Below are 22,665 nucleotides of genomic sequence, written 5' to 3'. Positions count from 1 at the left end.
AATTGTTAGTTTTTAAACTTAGAGGTGTAACTATGATATATTTTTAATTTTTTAAATATTTTTATTAAATAATAATTTTACTTGTGATAATAATAATAAAATTTAATATATAAATAAATATATAAATTTTTTTATAATTAATTAATAAAAAATTAGGATTACACCAATGCGGGTGAGAAATAGTCATTTGGCCTTAACAAAATATGGTAAGGAAAACGGGCTTAGAAAGGAGTTGATGTGAGCTGTTACAGAGTTTTCTTGTTTAACAGCACAGAACAGTAGTACTCTTGTTTTACGTTTTTTGCAGACTAAGCTGTTTTAATTATGGGTGTGAATTAAGCTCAAGCTCATTCATTCGATCAATACGAATGGTTAATTTCTTGTAGGATAACAGCATGCCAGGTGGGGTTTATGAGTTGAAATTAGCTACGTGAGCTACCATATATGATTGAGTACCCACAAGATTTCATATATTCTGTGGCCACAGTTACAGGCTTTTAGACCTAAATTTAGCTGCAGCATGTCTGATGTGCTACCCTGATTATTCTTTCCCAAACAGGAGAGGTAAAAAGAAAGGAGAGGAAAATAAATGCTAAGAGCGGTGTCCAGGAAATCATGAAATGAATATGAAGAAGAATTGGAAAATGAATGAATTAATGAAGATGGCCCTTCGGTTCCACTTAATTCTCTCATATCATTAGATAAGTCTTCTTGTGCAGGAGCAGGTTTGTATGTGAAGGCCAACGAAGCATAAATTGATGTCCATATGCAATCATGTGCATGCGTATATTAGGGTTTGGGGTTTTATACAGGCTGGTTGAAGATCATTTTTAGGTCATAATTGTAAAAGTTCTCATTTTCTTTCTTACTGAATAAAAAAAAACCACGATGGAAGCAGCTAGCTAAATTGTCTTTAATGATTGATCATCGTATATAAGGTCGTTTCAAAATTTGAACACCTCACTAGCTGGCTTTGGGTGAACAGAATAAGTCCCTTTTAGATGAAACTTACATTTGAGGGGTGTTTGGTTAGGATGTTTTAAAAAATATTTGAGTAATTTATTTTTATTATTTATATTATTTTATTTATTTTATTAGTAATAAAAAATTATAGTAATCTTCTATTATCAATACTGACATAATAAATAATATAGGTGATAATCTGATTATCATTTTTATATTAAAATTTAAAAAATTATTAAAATAATCTTAAATTTATTATAATTATATTATTATTTATTAATTTTTTAAAGTAAAATAAATTTAATTTTAATTGATATAATAAATAATATAAAAAATATTTAAAAATTATTATATTTAAGAATATTTAAGTAAAATAATTTATTAATATTATTTTATTATCATTAATCTAATACATAATTATTTATATAATCTATTTTTATAAAATTTTATTAAATATAATAATTATTTATATTTAATATCTTATTAAATAATTTATGTTTATGATAATTTGTATATTTTGAAAATAAAATATCATAAACTAATCGCAAGAGGTTTAGAAAATTCCCTTTATGTCCACGAGTCATTATGTCCACATTGACTGGTTAAAGAGTACCTAGGACAGTGATGCAGCTTCCTGACTGACAGCTATCTGGACAGCGAAAGACAGGTGAGTTGCTGTTTCTCGAATGTAGCAAATTTGTCTTTACGTAGATATTGGGTCTATGGCGAAAGCCTTTGAATATTGATTCGGAATATGGGCAGTGGAAGGACATGAAATCAACTCTAGTTGAACACCATTTACGAGATGCTCGCCATGCCTTGGTGAACGGCAGTGCAGCTCCAGCAACTGTCTCGATAGATAGACATTAAAAATAAGAAACAGCCTCTTAGCATAAGCGGCTTAGCCCTTTCAAAGTCCGGTTTCTACTTTCCTCCCTGATTTACGAGACCTTGCATCTCAACGCGCAGTTTCCCAGATGAATCTTCGTAAATGGTGGTGGCCAAACCTACTCTTTAAACTACACTTTTTATTTATTATTCATTCAGTAATCATTCTAGTATTTAAGTAAAAAACGATTGATTAGCCCTTAATCCTATCTTTTTAGTTTATATTTTTCTTATTTCCATTCGTAAATGTAAAGAAATAACAAATCAAAAACCCCATTGATCAACTCAACTACAAACAAGCGCAACCCTTCACACTCTAAATGCCTGACGCTAAAATGATTCTCTTCCCGTCACCTGTGGTTTTTTTCGTTTTCCAGGTTTTTCTTGTTGTGTCTATGTCTCTATTCAAGGTCTTTCAACTGTGGTCTACATTGACTATTCTTCATCAATAATAAAATAATGGATTTGTTTAACAAGTGAGCAGATGGAGTGTGATGTTAACAATGTTGGCCTTTGGGTGAGAACTATTAATTTTGGAATTCGAAAGGTGAAAACTTGTGGTTTTTCCCATCTTTACGTGGGAAATATTATTAAGGGACTATTGGGGTTTAAATGGGAGAACCCTTGGAGCCAATAATACAACCTTTAGCTTTCTAAGTGATCATAAAAATATTAATTAACCAAAAATAAAAAAAAGTTATTAGACTGTCTCGTATAGTCAAAGAAGATAACATTTTCTTATTAATTAGAGAATGAATCATTATTAATTAGAGAATGAATCATGTGCTAGTTACTATTTGATTGACCATCAGAATTGTCTCCCAGGATCTATAATTGTCTTAAAAAGTCCAATATACATACATTATTCGACCTTTTGAATAACAGTCAAGAAGGCCTTCTGAAAATGGAACATTTTCACATAGAAGATGTAAAACAGATATTGGACATTCTAGAAAAGAAATAAAAAAGCATTTCACAATTGATTTACTGAAAAGAAAAATCAAATAAGTTTTAAATCAATTGAATTTATTTCATTTTTTTTTCTAAAGAATAAAAAAAAAAAAAAGAAACTAAAACGTTTGGAGATTGGTTTATAGTATACCATTGCCCTGCTATAGGATGCGTTTTCCCCTTCTCTGTCTAAATGAGAAAGACATGAATTTATGGCCTGATAAAGTTTATTGCATTGTCAACCCTTATATGTAAGGTTTGTTTGTAAAACTATTATTTTTAGTGTACAAAATATACCCAATACTCAATTGGGTAGGTATCCGAATAATATGTTATTATATGTTTGAGTAATTTTAAATTAAAAATAAAATAATATTTAATTACATGATATTTGATATTCAATCAAATACTAAAAAATAATTTGTATTTGTTTATGTATCATCGGTTTTAAACAGAGAAGTTATAATATTTATGGGTTAACCTAAAATGTGTTTTAATAATTTAAAAAGTTTTATACTATTTAATTAGTTAAATCTTTTCATCTCTAACTGATACAAGATAAATATTTTTTTTATACTTTACTTATGAGAGATTTGGATAAGAGTATCGTATAAGTAAATTGAGAGGGTAGTTGTGAAGAGAGCGGGGCATAAGCAATTCTAACAACGGTTTGTCCCTATTATGGGGCCGTGACTGAATCCAGTTGTTCCTATGAATCATGCCCACCTACATAGTTAATGGCAGGAAAACTTCGTTTGGATTTGAGAGAGGAGTCAGGTGGATTCAGTTAAGGGCCCAAAGTTGCTTTCTGAGTGTCGGCTCAGAAGGTTTTGGGCCCTTTAGAAAATACAGTGAAATGCATTACAACGGCCAATCTTGTTAAGCTCAATTCTGTCAGAATGAAACAGAGAGAATTGAAAACAGAAGCAGTATGTTTAGGCAAAAGCAAATCTCCTGTTTTTCCATCTTGAATTACATTGTTTTATATGTATACAAAACAATTGATAACTACATCAGGCATAGTATCTCATATTTGAAAAAGATTATGTGATTTCCTTTATTTTAGGAAGATTGTTATCTTCCTCCATGACTTGTACTGGGCATTTGAATTAAGTTTGAACTGGTCTTTCAATGCTGTTATCAAAAATTCTGAGTTAGCTCATTGAATTATACTTCACAGTGTGTCAAATATGTCCATTCTTTACACTAATTGACAAGTTATCATAAAGTGAAATTGCAAACAATGTAACTAAAGCAAGAAATTTTGATAATTGACTATAAGCGCATCAGAATTCTTGTATGCCGTGAATGAAAGTATATTAATATCTTTGAATTCAAGAGTGAAGCAGACAACTTTAAGAAACTGACAATTAAAGCCACGGCAAAGAATCCAGTTTCCTCACAATACTTGCCTTCTTCAACGTCTGAAAGCATCTTTTTCCTACTTCCACAGTTCCTCTGAAAATTGTCTGGGATAACTTCGAAGTAAAGATTATTCTATTTTAAGGTGATTGCGATCACAGACCCAGAAGAAAACTTGTAGGCAAGGTTTGTTTGTTGTGGTGACAGAAGATCAAGGTTGGACTAAACTTGCAGAAGCAATGCATGCTTTTGGAACCACCAACTTTTTTTTTAATGAAAAATTAAAGAAATTGAACATAGTATTTCATCAAGGGAAGTAAGCCTATTGTCTCCTATTTCAAGCAACTCATAATAATTAAGTAATGCTTGTGCTGACTCTTCTTATGTTTTACCATTAATCTTTCCTTTTATTTTTCACTTATGAGGAGGAATTCGAATGAGTCGTAATATGTTTTCCACATTGACAAGCAATGATAAATAATTTATAATATGAAGTTAATTCCAGGGGTTAATGAGTGGCCAATCAAGAATAGTACTCAACAATTTTAAACTTGGACTGGTGCAGTACTCTTTAGTTATTGGAAGAAGCCAGGAGAATTATACCTATTTATTTATCTTTTTCTCCTGAAACTAGTAGAATGATTGGCCATTTAATTAGTCATTAAGTAGATTTCCAGGTTATGCATGACCAATCCCTAGTAGCAGTGGACTTTATGAATCAAACAAGCAAAGATGTTTATACGTGGGAGTTTCGAAAGATCTTTGGTTAAATGCCCATTGGATGCTTTAGAAATAATTCAACTTTGTTTTTAATATCCTGATATATTATATGTCTACCTAGTTTTCTATATATTTACAAAATAAATTATTATTTCTCAAACACAGATATGGAAAGGCACTGCCTCAGAAGGTGGTTTGGTAAGAAGAAGAAAATGGAAACGGTTGACAGCATAGCCAAAAAATGGAAGCATCTGAGTGGCCAAAATAACTGGGAGGGCTTGTTGGATCCTCTAAACATTGATCTGCGGAGATACATTATTCACTATGGCGAAATGGCACAATCTACTTATGACACATTCAACACCGAGAAGGTTTCTAAATATGCTGGAGATAGCCTGTATGCAAAGAAAGATTTCTTCTCCAAGGTGGGGTTAGAGAATGGCAATCCTTACAAGTACAACGTCACCAAATTCTTGTATGCAACATCTGAAATCCCGGTCCCTGATGCATTCATCATAAAGTCATTATCGAGGGAAGCCTGGAGCAAGGAATCAAACTGGATGGGGTACGTTGCAGTGGCCACAGATGAAGGAAAGGCAGTGCTAGGGAGAAGAGACATTGTGATTGCTTGGAGAGGAACGGTACAAACCTTAGAGTGGATTGATGATTTTGAATTTATTTTAGTCTCTGCAGATAAGATTTTTGGTGATGATCATAATGTTCCCAAGGTGCACCAAGGTTGGTACTCTATCTACACCTCTGATGATCCACGTTCTGCCTTCAATAAGAGCAGTGCCAGATCCCAGGTAACTTTTCTGTGCGTATTTATCAGTAATATTCTAAAATGTGAGAAAGATCAATAGCATTTAGTAATTAAGTGATTTTCTGTTGAAGGTAATTAACCTCATAAAAGAAAAATTTTCCAGTTTACTTCACGATCAACCCATCTATTGGTAGAGCAAATAGTTTTCTTGACTCAATAATAATTTGAAGTAAACTGTACTTCAAGCTGACTTCACGATTAATAGGATAAAATATTTGATTTTAGGATAATATTTGAATTTTAAAGATAGGATATTGGTGGAAAAAAGAAAAATATTGTAGCAGCTTTGCCATTTTGTGTTAAACTTCTGGTTCAAATGCTTACTCTTAAGCTGATAAATCTGGACTAATCTATGGAAAAGACTTCAAAAAATTAGAGTCATCAGTAGCATATGCATTTTCGCTACAATGGCTCTCATCCATTTTTATCTTATTTCAGGTACTTCAGGAAGTTAGCAGACTGGTGGAGAAGTTCAAGAACGAGGAAATTAGCATAACTATTACTGGCCACAGCTTAGGTGCAGCATTAGCCACACTGAACGCAGTTGACATAGTTGCCAACAGGTACAACAGGCCGAAAGGCCAGCCAAATAGAGCTTGTCTAGTCACAGCCATTGTATTTGCCAGTCCTCGCGTGGGTGACTCAAGATTCAAGCATGTGTTTTCTGGGTATCAAGATCTTCGAGCCTTACGTGCTAGGAATAATTTAGATGTAGTTCCTAAGTATCCACTAATAGGCTATGCTGATGTTGGAAAAGAGTTGGCAATTGATACTACAAAATCTTACTTCTTAAAGAGCCCTGGAAATGTGTCAAGTTGGCATAATTTAGAGGGTTATCTGCATGGAGTGGCAGGAACACAAGGGAGTAAAGGAGGGTTTAAGTTGGAGGTCAATCGTGATATTGCACTTGTTAACAAATCGAGTGATTGCTTAAAGAATGAATATCTTGTGCCAGTTTCATGGAGGATTCAGAAGAATAAAGGCATGGTACAACAACCAGATGGTTCTTGGAAGCTGATGGACCATGAGGATGATGAAGACTGAAACTGATTTAATTATTATTATTATTATCTTGCAGTTCTGCATTATTGGGAATGGACCGGAGAAGAACAATTTTTTTCTTCATTTTTCTGGTTTTGTGATCTATACAAGAACATTACCTTTTCATGGCTTGAGTTATATATCTTAAAAAGGTCCTATATAACTATTTTATTTTCTGAATTACTAAAGCTTTTCTCCAAAAATTAGCTTGCAAGTAAAGCATGTGAAAGAAACTCTGCAAGTGTTAATAAATGAATCTGTAAAGGCTTTGTCGAAGGTTAAACTTAATTAGGCCAAAGTATACTTTCACATTACTAAAACTTTAACCATAAGCCGGGTAACTTCAGTTTAAAATGAAAAAATTACTAAAACAAAGCAAGATAACCATGAAATTCCAAAACCAATTGCTAAAAAATATTGTAAAATAGGTTCTCAATATTTTTCCATTATTATGGCATTAGCATGCTTCTATTTTTTAGTACATGATACTCTTTAAGAATGCTGAAAATTGATAACAGTCTTCGAGAGAATTATCGACCGTAATAATCTTGTAATTTACCCATCTAACTTTGGTTGGCAAACTTAATGCTTCTCTATAGGTGATTTAAGCTCTGGTTTCAGACTTTGGAGACCTTCCTTTTCATAGTCAGAAAGAGGACCCAACCCCAGGACTTCGTCCACAACATTCTTTCCCAGCCTAACCTGCAGTATTAATAAGCAACAGAATAAGCATATTGTCATTCATTTGCTCTAAAGACCCGCAAGCTCATTGCTAAGAAATATGGATCAGACAAATAAGTTTCAGACAGATAAATTGTCAAACTCATTCCCAGTCTCAGTCAGTTCAAATTAATCCATTTAGTAATCCTCAAAAAACCATAAACTAAATCATATGGCGATTAAGAGGGAAAAAAAGCATGGTCCTACTCTTCGAACTTCCCATTCCAATTTACATCAACAGAGATGAATGTAAAAGTAAAATAAAAAGATTTGGCATCCAGGCAGAGAACACAGAGCTGGAGATATGCAGGATGATTTTGGCATAAACAGCTTTCTTCACCACAAACAACAGATGGCCACGGATAAACAAAAAAATGCTAGACAGATCAAACCTGAATCACATAAACAGCCTCAGGCTTTTAAGGCGTATATAAATAACATAATGCAAAAGGCATTAAAATTTAAAAACACAGCCAATCACCTTCGAAGCAAAGAAAGGTAATTCAGTGATACTTGATTGCACTAAAGAGTATTCCACAATATCTGGAACTCCATTAAGGCCCTTCAAGCAAGCATCAGAAAAATGGCTCCAGCATAGCTGTAAAAAAATATGACAACTCAACTTTCGGTGGCATAAAACAGAACTTCAAAATCTTTGCACAGGTAAATGTGTGTCCTAAAAGTGAGAGAAAAAAGGTATTCACATTTTATTCCAACACATCTATGGGGATCTATAGTAGGGATATTGTTCACATAAACACAGAAAGTTAAATCTCATAAAATACCTCTTTTCCTTCGCTTATAAAGTCACAGTAGCAGTTCCAGCCATGGATTCTTGAAGTAGGGAATTTTTTTTTCAAGTTGACAGTGCTGGTAGATTTAAAGATTTAGAGAATTACCTCCTTCTGCGTACTTTTCTTTATTGTGATTAACATGTTTTAAAAAGAAAAACACTTCTCAGCTTGTAGTAATCAACTTAATGTCCAATAACTAAACATCCTCATATAAAATGAGAAAGGGACACCAACTAATTAAACAAAATAAGACAGAGCTGTATCCAGACTTACACCATTGATAGTGTTGCAGATCCCTTTCCAACCTTTGCTTCCACAACTTCTGTGCCTCCATCCAGAGTCCTCTTAGTGAGAGCCGTAATAACTTCATTAGACAATCCATTGGCTTTAGGGGTGGCCTATTATTGTTCCAAAAAGCCAAACTTAAATCGAGCTCACAAAAGAATCCCAACTATAATCATTTGATGCTAGCTGGAAGAATAAGAAATGGAGCATGAGACAAACTTGAGAGAAGAGAGGGAGAATGATTATGCCTGCATGGCCTCCAACCACGACAAAATATACAAGTCAAACACAGGCCACAAGCATTTCCACGACAAAACTCACCTTAAACATGCAATTAATTAACGGCTGATAAAAGGCAGAAAATCAAAAGTATATAAAAAGAAAAATAGAAAAAACTCTAGGACTAAAAGCCAAAAGAAGTTCAAAACATTTTAATAAGTTTCACCTGAACACAAAATTTCTCACCTATTCATGCAAGTTCTTGACAACACAACACAAAAGAAAACAAATGAGATTCAAAGGGACCTCTAAAATAAGAAAATAAGCATACCAGCAACTGGTACGTTAGCCTTGCCAGCATAAAAAGTTTTAGCTCTAACCACATCAACTGTGGTTACTCCAAACAACTTCTTCTCATCATAGGTTCCAGCCTTCTTGAAAACCTCCGCAGCAATTGGAACAGTAGAGTTCACCGGACTGCTAATCATAGTAACCAATGCCTGAACCCATCCAAGATCTTCCTTTTAAAGTCAAAATAATAAATCTATCCTATATACAAGTGACATAACATGTAAAAACCAAAAACAAATGCAAAGTAAGTGACTAACATTGGGGCAGTATTTGGAAATAGCAATGCACAAGGATTTGACAATACCAGCATTGTTATTGTAGAGATCATCACGAGTCATTCCTGGCTTTCTTGGAACACCAGCTGGAATAATCACAGCATCCGATCCTTCTAAAGCTTTCCCTAGTTCTTCTTCACCAGCAAAACCAGCCCTAAAATTAAGCATAAAGTACATAGCTTTCGTTATTTACAGATCTCGATACATAAAACTTTTCAACTTTAAATCTCCTTGAAAAAAGAAAATTCCATAAATTAACACAAGTTAAAAAAAAAAAAAGCTAAGACAAGGGATTCTACAAGTTTGAAATTGAACTAATACCTGGGCGCGGGAGTTGATATGGCTGACATCAGCAGCGGCACCGGGAGTGTTGGCGATATCACAGCGGGAGAGAGAAGAAACAAAAGGGTTGAGCTTCATAAGTAGACTGAGTAGCTGACCAATCCCTCCGGCTGCACCCAAGATAGTAACTTTGCGTTCGGGCTGCGGGCCTGTGGAGTAGCATGATCTAGAGGGAAGATGGGATAGAGTTGATATAGCAGCACTTCTCCTCAAAGCTGCTCCGACAGATCTCAACATTGCAGTCTTCATTTTGACTGGAAGAAACAGAGTAGAGAGTTCAGATATGCGTTGAAAGAAGGGAAACGAGAATAAAATAATAAAGCAGTGAGTCCGCTGCTTTGAAAACACAAATGTCTCGTCATTTTCAGCAATAAATTCAAGTGCTTCTTCTCCATTTTTGACTTCAAAATGAAATGAAAGCTGGAAATGAACTCATATGTCGTCATGTGAGGTCAAAATTTTTCTTCCAATTTTAGGCATTTTTAAAATGTAGGTTTCAAATTTGAAACCTATTTTAGAGCTTTTAGATTTGTAAATTACAAATTTGATGTCTTTTTTTTTTTCAAATAATACATTTATTTTGAAAATTAATCTCGTTTTGGTTATGTATGTTATGTAATTATAATTTTTGTTTTATTATGAATTAATTTTTTTTATTCAATTTAAAAACACAAATTTTTTTTTAAACAAATTTATAATATTAGATATTAAATTATCTAAACATTTAAATGATGTAAGAAAGACATAAAAATAATAAAATGTATTTTTAATATTAAAAAAACATTTTCGCTTAAATATATGTATTTATGATAATTAATTTAATTTCCTCTTCATTTTTCTAATGGAATAGTTTGATCTTTTCATATGGGAAGGACATTTTTCTTTAATTTTGATAAAATTGAACATTTTTACTTTGTGTATTTACATTTTAGATATTTAATTTAATAATAATATTATATATATAATTTTTTATATAATTTTCTATATAAATATGATTAAATATTATTTTATTTTTAATTTTTAATTATTTGATGATATAATAATATATTATTATTTATATACAAAAATTATACTTAATTTAACTTCCTGCATTTTTTCAGCTTTAAAAATGTCAACGTATCGTCATTTTCAGCTATTAATTCAAGTGCTTCTTTTCCATTTTTTATTTCTTTAAAAGATGAACTTCCAAACTACAAAATGGTAGAAATTCGACCGAGTTTTCATTAAATTACTTTATTCAAGCGACAATCGCTCAGTAATATTCCAGCTGCAACAGCCTCAAGCAAAAGACGTTCAAATCCCTTGTTCTGAATTGCAGTTGGATCCACAGCAAATTTGGCACTATGACAATTCTGCAAAATGATTGACAAATTTAATGCAGCAATTGTGGATTTATTCCGTCTTTTTTTTCCCTTCTTATATTTTTTCTGATACTCAGTTCTAAAAATAAAATTCCAGTGCATTATTCAGAAAGGGAGGGTGGTTGCCACTGTGTACTGGGATCCGATGTGCTCTTTCCGGGGGAAGCTTCTGAGCAAGAGCTCGGGTCTATAATATCGTGGAACCTCTAGATGGGTAAAGTTCCATGGCAACAATGCAAGCACTACTCATAAGTATGCCTGAAGCATTGCTTAATTACTAGTTTTTATGCGAAAGAAAAACTCCATGGAGCGTTTGAGGGGATAATCCCGCAAAAATGATAAAGACAAGAAAGAATAAGCAAGGTTTCAACCGGATTCTACTAAAGTTTGAAAGAATCAAACTCAAGCTAAAACACCAGTTCAATAGTTTGGATCAAGTTTAAATCATTTACCTCTCTAATGATATTATTCACTCATCTAATGATATTATTCATCATGTCGATAATATTATTATCTTATCAATATCTTTGTGACAACACTATATATCAATTCAAATAAGTTTAAATTTGAATTAACTATTATAAATTATAAATTCGAATCCGGCATAAACCAAACCTAAACTCAACTCAGACTAAATTCACCTTTATCCGTAACTTAGGGCCAAGTTTACAGCAATATGGAGCACCTCAATTCAATAATCTTATTTATTATCCACACTTGAATTATAGACATGAAACATGCATGTTTCATCAGAATACTACACTTGAGAGCATCCCGGCTTCAGCCTCAGAGTACCAGTTTCAAAGATTTCGTGAAAACTCTTTATTAAGTTAGTTCAAAATCCATGATATTACCATTGAATTGCAAGTGATCCAGTCTTCCTCCTCTGGATCCTCAATAGGTGGTTTTGACAGTGCTTTGTTTACAAACTCAACTGTGTTTGGAGACCAAAGCATTGTGTACTGACCTTCGCCATGTTAAGAAGTTCGTCCCTTTTAAAGAATGAGACACAAGTTCATCTCTAGGTCTGTCCAAAGCACTCAGCAAGTAATGTGCAGACTTTCTAGTTTTATATATTGATCTTTCCATGCTCACTTCGGCAGGGATTGAATTTTCTATCAACATTCTGTCACTCTCACACTTTATAATTGAACTGAGACAATTTTAACCTGTTCTAACACCATATAAATTTAAGAACTTGAGAATTTAAATTATATATATATATTTTTCATCGTATATAATCAAAGATAAAGAGAGGGTGTATATAGATGTGTGTGTGTGTGTGTGTGTATTAGAAGGAGGGGGTAAAATCTTTAGAATTTCTTTTATATTACAGCAGTAACTTATCAATTTGGCCAAGGGAAATCTGTCATGTAGACAAACTAGGAAGATTGGTTATGATAAAAGATTTTACAGGATTTGCATAATATTTTACGGGATTTGCATATATTGAATATTTCCAACACAGTGGAATATATGAATCTAACAAGCAAAGATGTTTATACGTGGGAGTTTCGAAAGATCTTTGGTTAAATGCCCATGGGATGCTTCAGAAATAATTCAACATTGTTTTTAACATCCTGATATATTATGTCTAGCTAGTTTTTTATATATTTACAAAATAAATTATTATTTCTCAGACACAGATATGGAAAAGCACTTCCTCAGAAGGTGGTTTCGTAAGAAGAAGAAAAGGGAAACGGTTGATGGCATCACTGAAAAGTGGAAGCTTCTAAGTGGCCAAAATAACTGGGAGGGCTTGTTGGATCCTCTAAACATTGATCTGCGGAGATACATTATTCACTATGGCGAAATGGCACAATCTACTTATGACACATTCAACACCGAGAAGTCTTCTAAATTTGCAGGAGATAGCCTGTATGCAAAGAAAGATTTCTTCTCCAAGGTGGGTTTAGAGAATGGCAATCCTTACAAGTACAACGTCACCAAATTCTTGTATGCAACATCTGAAATCCAGGTCCCTGATGCATTCATCATAAAGTCATTGTCGAGGGAAGCCTGGAGCAACGAATCAAACTGGATGGGATACGTTGCAGTGGCCACAGATGAAGGAAAGGCAGTGCTGGGGAGAAGAGATATTGTGATTGCCTGGAGAGGAACAGTTAAAACCTTAGAGTGGGTTGATGATTTCGAATTTAATTTAGTCTCTGCAGATAAGATTTTTGGTGATGATGATAATGTTCCCAAGGTGCACCAAGGTTGGTACTCTATCTACACCTCTGATGATCCACGTTCTGACTTCAATAAGAGCAGTGCCAGATCCCAGGTAACTTTTCTGTACATATTTATCAGTAATATTCTAAAGTGTGAGAAAGATCAATAGCATTTAGTAATTAAGTGATTTTATGTTGAAGGCAATTAACCTCATAAAAGAAAAATTTTCAGTTTACTTCATGATCAACCCATCTATTGGTAGAGCAAATAGTTTTCTTCACTCAATAATAATTTGAAGTAAACTGTACTTCAAGCTGACTTCATGATTAATAGGATAAAACATTTGATTTTAGGATAATATTTGAATTTTAAAGATAGGACATTGGTAGAAAAAAGAAAAATATTGTAGCACCTTTGCCATTTTGTGTTAAACTTCTGGTTCAAATGCTTACTCTTAAGCTGATAAATCTGGACTAATCTATGGAAAAGACTTCAAAAAATTAGAGTCATCAGTAGCATATGCATTTTCGCTACAATGGCTCTCATCCATTTTTATCTTATTTCAGGTACTTCAGGAAGTTAGCAGACTGGTGGAGCAGTTTAAGAACGAGGAAATTAGCATAACTATTACTGGCCACAGCTTAGGTGCAGCATTAGCCACACTGAACGCAGTTGACATAGTTGCCAACAGGTACAACAGGCCGAAAGGCCAGCCAAATAGAGCCTGTCTAGTCACAGCCATTGTATTTGCCAGTCCTTGCGTGGGTGACTCAAGATTCAAGCATGTGCTTTCTGGGTATCAAGATCTTCGAGCCTTACGTGTTAGTAATAATTTAGATGTAGTTCCTAAGTATCCACTAATAGGCTATGCTGCTGTTGGAAAAGAGTTGGCAATTGATACTACAAAATCTTACTTCTTAAAGAGCCCTGGAAATATGTTAAGTTGGCATAATTTGGAGGGTTATCTGCATGGAGTGGCAGGAACACAAGGGAGCAAAGGAGGGTTTAAGCTGGAGGTCAATCGTGATATTGCACTCGTTAACAAATCAAGTGATAGCTTAAAGGATGAATATCTTGTGCCAGTTTCATGGTGGATTCTGAAGAATAAAGGCATGGTGCAACAGCCAGATGGTTCTTGGAAGTTGATGGATCATGAGGATGATGAAGACTGAAACTGATTGATTATTATTATTATTATTATTATTATTATTATTATGTTACTGTTCTGTTTGATTGTTGGGGGGACTTGATAGGACAATTTTCTACTTCATTTCTCAGGGGTTTTGTGATCTACATGAGAACATCATCTTTTCACGGTTTGAGTTTTCTTAAACACGTCTAATTTAACACTTTTATTTTCTAGAATGCCAAAGCTTTTCTCCGAAAATTGGCATGCATGTACGTGAAAGAAATTCCAAATATTAATAAATTAATATGTAAAGGTTGTGTTAAAGGTTAATCTTAATATGACAAAATAGAAATGATAATTCAACTCATAAAATTTGGTATTCTATTTGCCTTTTCCTATTTGGAGAGAGAATTATCCAGTAAAAGTAAAAGCGAAAATAAAAACGACAAAAATCTCTAGAGTTAAAACAGAAGAGGATAGAGATAAAAATATCTTCGATCAATTCCCTTTCCAGTTTATTCTCTCCCCTACGTATTCATTTTCTAAACCATTGTATATTAAATTTAAAAAAAAAAAATTTTAAATTATTACAAGTATTCTTTGGATGAATCCATCCTTTATTACTTCAAAATACTTTGATGTTTTATTTCAATTATAAATTTTTCTAATAAGATTTTTAAATATATAGAAATATCTAAAATATCCCACTTATTAACAAAATAATCCTTTGTCATAGTTCAATGTCCTCAAGTAGAATATAACATAGAATTAATCAGCAAAACAATTGCTGAATCCGGTAAACCAATATATAATTGCAGACTAACATTTTCTTTCCAAGACAATATGACCTGTCAAGGAAAATACAAACAACAGGCTTCAAAATTTTATTAATGGAATCTCTCAGTCAAGCTTTCAAAGCATATAGTTCAGATTGTGTATGCAGGTACTACAACTGCAGAAACAGTCTTCGAAAGAATTATCAGCCCTAATAATTTTGTAATTTACCCATCTAACTTTGGTTGGCAAACTTAATGCCCTTCTCTATTGATGATTTGAGCTCTGGTTTCAGACTCTCAAGACCTTCCTTTTCATAGTCAGAAAGAGGACCCAACCCCAGGGCTTCGTCCACACCATTCTTTCCCAGCCTTACCTGCAGTATTAATTTGCAGTAAAATAAGCATATTTTCATTCATTTGCTCTAAAGACTAGCAAACTCATTGCTAAGAAGTATAGATCAGACCAATAAGTCTTATACAGATATATTGTCAAACTCATTGCCAGTCTCGGTCAGGTCAAATTAATCCATTTAATTATCCTCAAAAACCATAAACTAAATCATATGGCAATTAAAAGAGAAAAAGCGCACGGCCAGTAATATCATATTCTGCAATATCTGAAATTTATGAAACCATATTTGCTACATGTCAAACTTTCTATTCCAATTTACATCAACAGAGATGAATTTAACGGTAAAATAAAAAGATATGGCATCCAGGTAAAGAAGACAGAGACAGAGCATGTAGTATTGCAGGATAATTTCGGCATTATAAGCATAAAACATACAAAGTGCAAAAAGCATTGAAATTTAAACAACACAGCCAATCACCTTAGAAGCAAAGAAAGGTAATTCAGTGACACTCGATTGCACAAAAGAGAATTCCACGATATCTGGAACTTTATTAAGCCCTTCAAGCAAGCATCAGCAAAAACGGCTCCAGCATAGCTGTAAAAAGATATGACAACTCAACTTTCAGTGGCATAAAACAGAACTTCAAATCTTTGGACAGGTAAGTTTGTGTGTCCTAAAAGTGACAGAAAAAAGGTATTCACATTTTATTCCAATACATCTATGGGGATTGATAGTAGGGATATTGTTCACATAAACACAGAAAGTTAAACCTCATAAGATACCTCTTTTTCCTTCACTAATAAATTCACAGTAGCAGTTCCAACCATGGATAGTTGAAGTAGGGAATCATTTTTGTTTTTTAAAATCAACAGTGCTGGTACATTTAAACATTTGGAGTTTCGCTTCCCTCAGCATACTACTCTTTACTGTGATTTACATGTTTAAGAAAGAAAAACACATCTCAACTTGTAGCAATCAATTTTATTGTCTAATAACTAGACTCTTTTATATAATCGACAAAGGGAAACCAACCAAATTTACAAAACAAGACAGAAGTGTATCCAGACTCATGCCATCGATAGTGTCGCAGATCCCTATCCAGCTTTTGCTTCCACAACTTTTGTGCCTCCATCCTGAGTCCTCTTAGTGAGAACCGTAATAACTTCATCAGACAATCCATTGGCTTTAGGGGTGACCTATTATTGCTCCAAAAAAATGAAAGAAACTTAAATCAAGTTTACAAAAGAATCCCAAATATATTTATTTGAAGCTAGTAGGAAGAATAAGAAATGGAGCATGAGACATACTTGAAAGAAGAGAGGGAGAATGGTTATGCCTGCATGGCCTCCAACCACGGGCACATTAACCTCTGCAACATTTAGAGAAAGGGAAAAATTATACAAGTCAAACACAGGCCACAAGCATTTCCACAACAAAACTCCTCACCTTAAATATGCAATTAATTAATTGCTGATAAAATGGGCAGAAAGTCAAAAGTATATAAAAAGAAAATTTCTTGGATTATAATTTATAAGCCAAAACAAGGTTAAAACATTCTTAATAAATTTAACCTGAACAAATATTTATCCCCTATTTTAGCAAGTTGTTGACAACAACACAAAAGAAAACAAATGCGAGTCAAAGGGGCCTCTAAAATAAGAAAATAAGCATACCAGCAACTGGAATGTTAGCCTTGCCAGCATAAAAAGTTTTAACTCTAACCACATCAAGTGTGGTTACTCCAGGAAAGTTCTTCTCATCATAAGTTCCAGCCTTCTTGAAAACCTCCGCAGCAATTGGAACAGCGGAGTTGACCGAATTGCTAATCATATTTACCAATGCCTAAACCAATCCAACATATTCTTTTTAAAGTCAAAATCATAAATTTAACCTATATACAAGTGACATAACAAGTAAAAACCAAAAACAAATGCGAAGTGAGTGACTAATATTGGGGCAGTATTTGGAAATAGCAATGCACAAGGATTTGACAATGCCAGCATTGATATTGAAGAGATCATCACGAGTCATTCCTGGCTATCTTGGAACACCAGCTGCAATAATCACAACATCCGATCCTTCTAAAGCTTTGCCTAGTTCTTCTTCACCAGCAAAACCAGCAACCTAAAAGAAAACGACCCAAAATTAAGCATATCAAATCACAATATTAAAGAAAATGAAGTAAATAGCTTTTGTTATTTACAGACCTCGATACATAAAACTTTTCAACTTTAAATCTCCTTGAAAAAAGAAAATTCCATAAATTGACACAAGTTTTGAAAAAAAAAAAAAAGCTAGGACAAGGGATTCTACAAGTTTGCAATTGAACTAATACGTGGGCGCGGGAGTTGATATGGTTGACATCAGTAGCGACACCAGGAGAGTTGGCGATATCATAGAGGGAGAGAGAAGAAACAAGAGGGTTGAGCTTGATAAGAAGACTGAGTGGCTGACCAATCCCTCCGGCTGCACCCAAGATGGTAACTTTGCGTTCGGGCTGTGCACCAGTGGAGTAGCATGATCTAGAGGGAAGATGGGATGGAGTTGATGAAGCAACACTTCTCAAAGCTGCTCCGACAGATCTCCACATTGCAGTCTTCATTTTGATTGAAGGAAACAGAGTGGAGAGTTCAGATATTAATTGAAAGAAGGGGAAAGGGGAAAAAATAAAGCTGTGAGTCCGCTGCTGCTTTCAAAACATAAATGCATCGTCATTTTCAGCTATAAATTCAAGTGCTTCATTTCCATTTTATATTTCTTTAAAACACGCACTTCCAGACTACAAAATGGTCGAATTCGGCAGAATTTTCATTAAATTACCATATATAAGCGACAATCACTCAGCAGTATTCCAGCTGCAACGGCCTCAAACAGAAGACAACGTGTATTGGCAATTTTCAAATCCCTTGTTTTGAATTGCAGTTGTATCCACCTCAAACATAAGTCTTACCACCAAATTCTTCAAAATGTCCACAGCAAAATCAGATGTGCTCTTTTGTAGGGGAAGCTTGTGCTGTACTCATAAGTATGTCTAAACTATTGCTTAATTACTAGCTTTTATGAGAAAGATAAACCCATGGAGCGCTCCCACAAAAGAGACGGATACAGGTACTACCTCCAAACTTGAAAGAGTCAAAATTAAATTGGAACCCTAATTCAACAACTCGGATTGAATTCGATTCATTTGTCTCGCCAATAATGTTGTTCTGACACTGCTTATCAAATGAGTTTGAACTCAAGTTACTTATTATATATTCAAAATTGAACTCAAATAAAACCTATGCTTAGAATCCACTTTTCTTCAGAATTTATGTTAACTTAGGATCATCAGAAAGGATCAAATGAACAACAGAAAATAAAAATGCCAAGTTTCAGCAATATGGAACAGCACTCTTTTTTATTAACCACACATTGAATTACAGATATCGAAGATGCATGTTTCATCAGAATACAGCACTTGAAACCATCTCAGCTTCAGCCTCATAATACTAGTTTCAAAGGTTTCATTACAGCGGTTAAGGCGAATGCTGCAACCAGATTGGTAGTAAAAAGAATCTAAAATAAGCAGCCCTCTTCTCGCTTATTTAGCTGTGACACAGCAGGATTGAGGCTCATGGCACTACAGTAAGGAGGCCAGTGAAATTCTGAATCCTTAAACCTTCAGAATGCTACTGTGGATTCGGAGGGCGGCTGTTGGCAGCAGAAACTCGGGATCCCCACTCCAGCAGCTCTTTGCTGGTATCATCCTTGTGCACAAAAACTTCAACAAAACATAATGAATCTTTTTGTTCTCCTGTTGCCCTGTCAATTGCTTCCAATAGTTCATCCTCAGTACGTACCTGTTGTTTACAACTGAATAAAATTACTCTACTCTAAAAGCAAAGCATTTCAAGACATTTTCTTTTGTAGAATGCATCTTGCCATTATTAGATAAGAAAGCATGATGTATCTTCAAACAGAGGATAAATATTTAGAACATTCAGTCCTCAAATTCAGTAGTCTATCATGGATGAGTATACAGAGCATCAGATTAGTGAATTTTTTTCTTTTGAAACTTTGTAAGAAATTCACAACTATTTTGTTGCAATGAAGAAGATGAAGTGGCAGTACCATGAGGTGTGTAGTTTTAAAAGTAATCGTAAGTACATCAATTTATGTTAATGTCCATATAAATCATGCCTAAGTAAAATGGAAGAGATAAAATATGCTAACCTTAGCAGTCCAGCATTTGCCTTCTCCATTGTGGATGGCATTGACCAGGCCAGTATAATCCCAGTTCTTAATGACATTGTAAGGACCATCATGAATCTCTACTTCAATGGTATATCCCCCATTGTTTATAAGGAATATAATGCTCCTCTGTCCACAACGGATCATCGTTGAAATGTCCTGAGCTGTTACCTGAATTGAAGCAATGCAACATTAGTTACTCATCAAACTCCAACCCTTAAAGTGGCTTCTTTTTTAAAATAAAAAATCTGTAATTGATAGGTAAAAAATCACAATGTTAACTGCATCAATTTCATTCAATATTTTATTACTGGACACTAATTATGACAATTTTTTATTTTTGCAGTGGCACTGTCTTAGCCAGAGCTTTTAGAACCAAGAAACCATCGTAGCACTTTCCCTTCTTTATTGTTTGTCAGATAAACACATTGCAATTGCATATAATAAGAAAAGATATAATTGTTTCAGAAATTATGCAAGTTTAGGGGTGAAATTGGTCACTTCGATTAACAAGAGCTATTCTTTTATTGACAAAGATTGTCCCTTGCATCACAATGTACTCCTATTAAAATTTTTTGTGTTGCTTACTGTCAGTAAAAGGTTCCTAGATGCTTCATGTTATAAAGTTTCTATCCAAATTAAGTCACCCACCTGGAAACTCCCATCACCAATGCAAGCAATCACACGCTTATCTTTAGCAGCCTGAGCATATCCTAGAGTAGCACCTACTGACCAGCCAATAGATCCATATTGCATCTGAAATTCATATCTGAAAATACAATTGATAACAAAAAATAAGGTGTCTTCTAACCAAAAATCAAACATTATATAAAAGCACTGCCAAACATTGATCCTCGCTTACCCACAATTCTTAGGGAGGCGGAGTTTCTGACAATTAAACCATGAATCTCCAGTTTCAGCAATTACTGCTGTGTCTCCACTTAGCATGGCCTGTTTAACAAGTTGAACTTATGATCTCTTGTTTTAATTTCTTTTATTGCAATACATGCATAAACTTTTATATCATGATATATGCATTACCTGAATGTGCTTGAAGAGAACATTGACTCTAAGAGGCTCATCTTGCACACGCTTCAATGGGACACCTGGAGGGACAAAGATTCGATGGTAATTCTCCAGAGCGGTGCTATTTTTCTTTAGCTTCTTGGCCAATGCACTTAAAAAGTCAGCCATGTAAACACAGCCAAGTGAAGGACCACTGCCTATAGTCACACGGTTAGGCTCCACTATAATCGATTTCTCTTTCTTGATCAGCAATGAGTAACCAACAGAGCTGTAATCATTGAAGATGGGGCCAACAAAAACATATGCATCAGCAGACTCCACTATCTCCCCACAGAAGCTGGTACTGACTGCACCCCAATATGTCCCAATAAAGTGCGGATGATGCTCTGGCACCAGCCCTTTACCAGAGGGCATAACAGCTATTGGATATCCACTAGCATCTGCAAGCTCTACAAAGGCCTCTTGCGCCTTGGCCACCCTTAGCTTCGGCCCAGCCACAATAACTGGCTTCACAGCTTTATTTAAGAATTCAGCAGTTGCTTCCGCAGCTGCTTCTAGTCCTAACTGATTGCTGACCCTGCATCATAAGAAAGCTGTGAAACTGACTTGAAAGTACCACTGATATAAAAAAGCAACATCATAATACAACTGATATAACAGATTCAATTGCAAAATGAAAATTACTTCCACAAACATGTAGCACCAACAGTTCCAATGGAAGAAGCACAAACAAATTAGGACTAGAATGCAACCAAGAAATACCAATAATTTCTATCTCAGTGGAGAGGAAGAGCACCAAGAACAAGACAAAGACAGTTCATTCATCGAATCAAAGAGACGCAGTTCCAACAAAGTAAACATCATCAAACAGAAAGGCATTTTCATGGAAGCTGATTCGATACATGACTCATTCTAGCATCAGAACTTATTTAACGTTAACCAACAAAGTTGAAAAACCTACACAATTTAATTTAGAGATCAAAATTCTAATTTGTCAACAAACTTCAAATCCCATCGAAATTAAATTAAAATAAACAGAAAAAAAAAACATAACACTAATAATGAGAGAGTATCAATACTTGGGAGCAAGATAGAATGGCACAGGGTCCCTAGAGAAAGTGGGATGCGGAATTCCAGACAAATTACAGGCTATGCTGATGTAAGCCGGCTTGCTTTCCTTCAAAGCAGTAGAAATGGCCGTGTCAATAAGCTCATGTGCATCATCCAAGTTATTCACCACAGCCTGGAACAACATACATAATCACATTAACTCCACAATCATCTAACCCTACACACAATCTAATCAGTGATCCATAACCATAATATATGTTAGAGTGAAGTTACCTGAGTACAAGTGACGGTTTGAAAACACCTAAGCTCTTGGGAAAAATCCGGTAACCCAATTGTATGATGCAAGATCCTATTAGTTCCATAATCGTTAGAGTTAGGCCCACCAACTATACATATCACCGGCAAGTTCTCACTGTAAGCACCGGCTATAGCATTCAGCACACTGAGTCCACCCACCGTGAACGTCACCACGCACGCGCCCACACCCTTGGCACGTGCGTACCCATCAGCCGCATACCCGGCATTGAGCTCGTTACAGCAGCCAATCAAATTCAACTCTGGCTCCGCTATGAGATGATCCAAGAGCGTCAAGTTAAAGTCACCAGGAACTGAGAACACATCTCTAGCACCAATCTCCACTAGCCGCCGAGCCAGGTGGCGTCCCAGAGTGCCGCTGCAGGAAGCAACGTGCACCGGAGATGGAGATGGAGCAGAGCCGATGTTGTTTGCAGCTTCCATGAAAATTTTTAATAAAAAGTTGGAACAAAGATTGTTTTTTCTGGAACGGTTTGATGTGAAAGTGAGCGTACA

General features: G+C 34.7%; 3 protein-coding genes and 2 pseudogenes across 3 annotated transcripts; 2 read left to right on the top strand and 3 right to left on the bottom strand.

Moving 5' to 3' along the window:
• The first annotated feature begins 4,665 nt into the window (after positions 1–4,665).
• LOC123192738 (phospholipase A1-IIgamma-like) lies at positions 4,666–6,906 on the top strand. The gene is made up of 3 exons (XM_044605384.1): positions 4,666–4,929; positions 5,050–5,690; positions 6,146–6,906. The coding sequence occupies exons 1-3, from the start codon at positions 4,845–4,847 to the stop codon at positions 6,749–6,751; spliced, it is 1,332 nt and encodes a 443-aa protein (XP_044461319.1). The 5' UTR covers positions 4,666–4,844; the 3' UTR covers positions 6,752–6,906.
• Positions 6,907–7,140: 234 nt separating this feature from the next.
• LOC123192987 lies at positions 7,141–10,189 on the bottom strand (annotated as a pseudogene).
• Positions 10,190–12,743: 2,554 nt separating this feature from the next.
• On the top strand, positions 12,744–14,442 carry LOC123192986 (phospholipase A1-IIgamma-like). Its single transcript, XM_044605729.1, has 2 exons — positions 12,744–13,382; positions 13,837–14,442. The coding sequence occupies exons 1-2, from the start codon at positions 12,744–12,746 to the stop codon at positions 14,440–14,442; spliced, it is 1,245 nt and encodes a 414-aa protein (XP_044461664.1).
• Positions 14,443–16,595: 2,153 nt separating this feature from the next.
• On the bottom strand, positions 16,596–18,130 carry LOC123192096 (annotated as a pseudogene).
• A 767-nt stretch (positions 18,131–18,897) lies between these two features.
• Positions 18,898–22,665, bottom strand: LOC123192985 (pyruvate decarboxylase 1-like). Its single transcript, XM_044605728.1, has 7 exons — positions 22,129–22,665; positions 21,864–22,027; positions 20,800–21,361; positions 20,621–20,709; positions 20,410–20,527; positions 19,741–19,929; positions 18,898–19,367 (listed from the first exon to the last, which is right to left on the bottom strand). Exons 1-7 carry the CDS (start codon positions 22,591–22,593, stop codon positions 19,197–19,199), a joined length of 1,758 nt encoding a protein of 585 aa, XP_044461663.1. The 5' UTR covers positions 22,594–22,665; the 3' UTR covers positions 18,898–19,196.

This window comes from Mangifera indica, chromosome 12 (genome assembly GCF_011075055.1).
Source record: "Mangifera indica cultivar Alphonso chromosome 12, CATAS_Mindica_2.1, whole genome shotgun sequence".
NCBI classification, from domain to species: Eukaryota; Viridiplantae; Streptophyta; class Magnoliopsida; order Sapindales; family Anacardiaceae; genus Mangifera; species Mangifera indica.
This window is presented reverse-complemented; position numbering and strand designations above follow the sequence as displayed.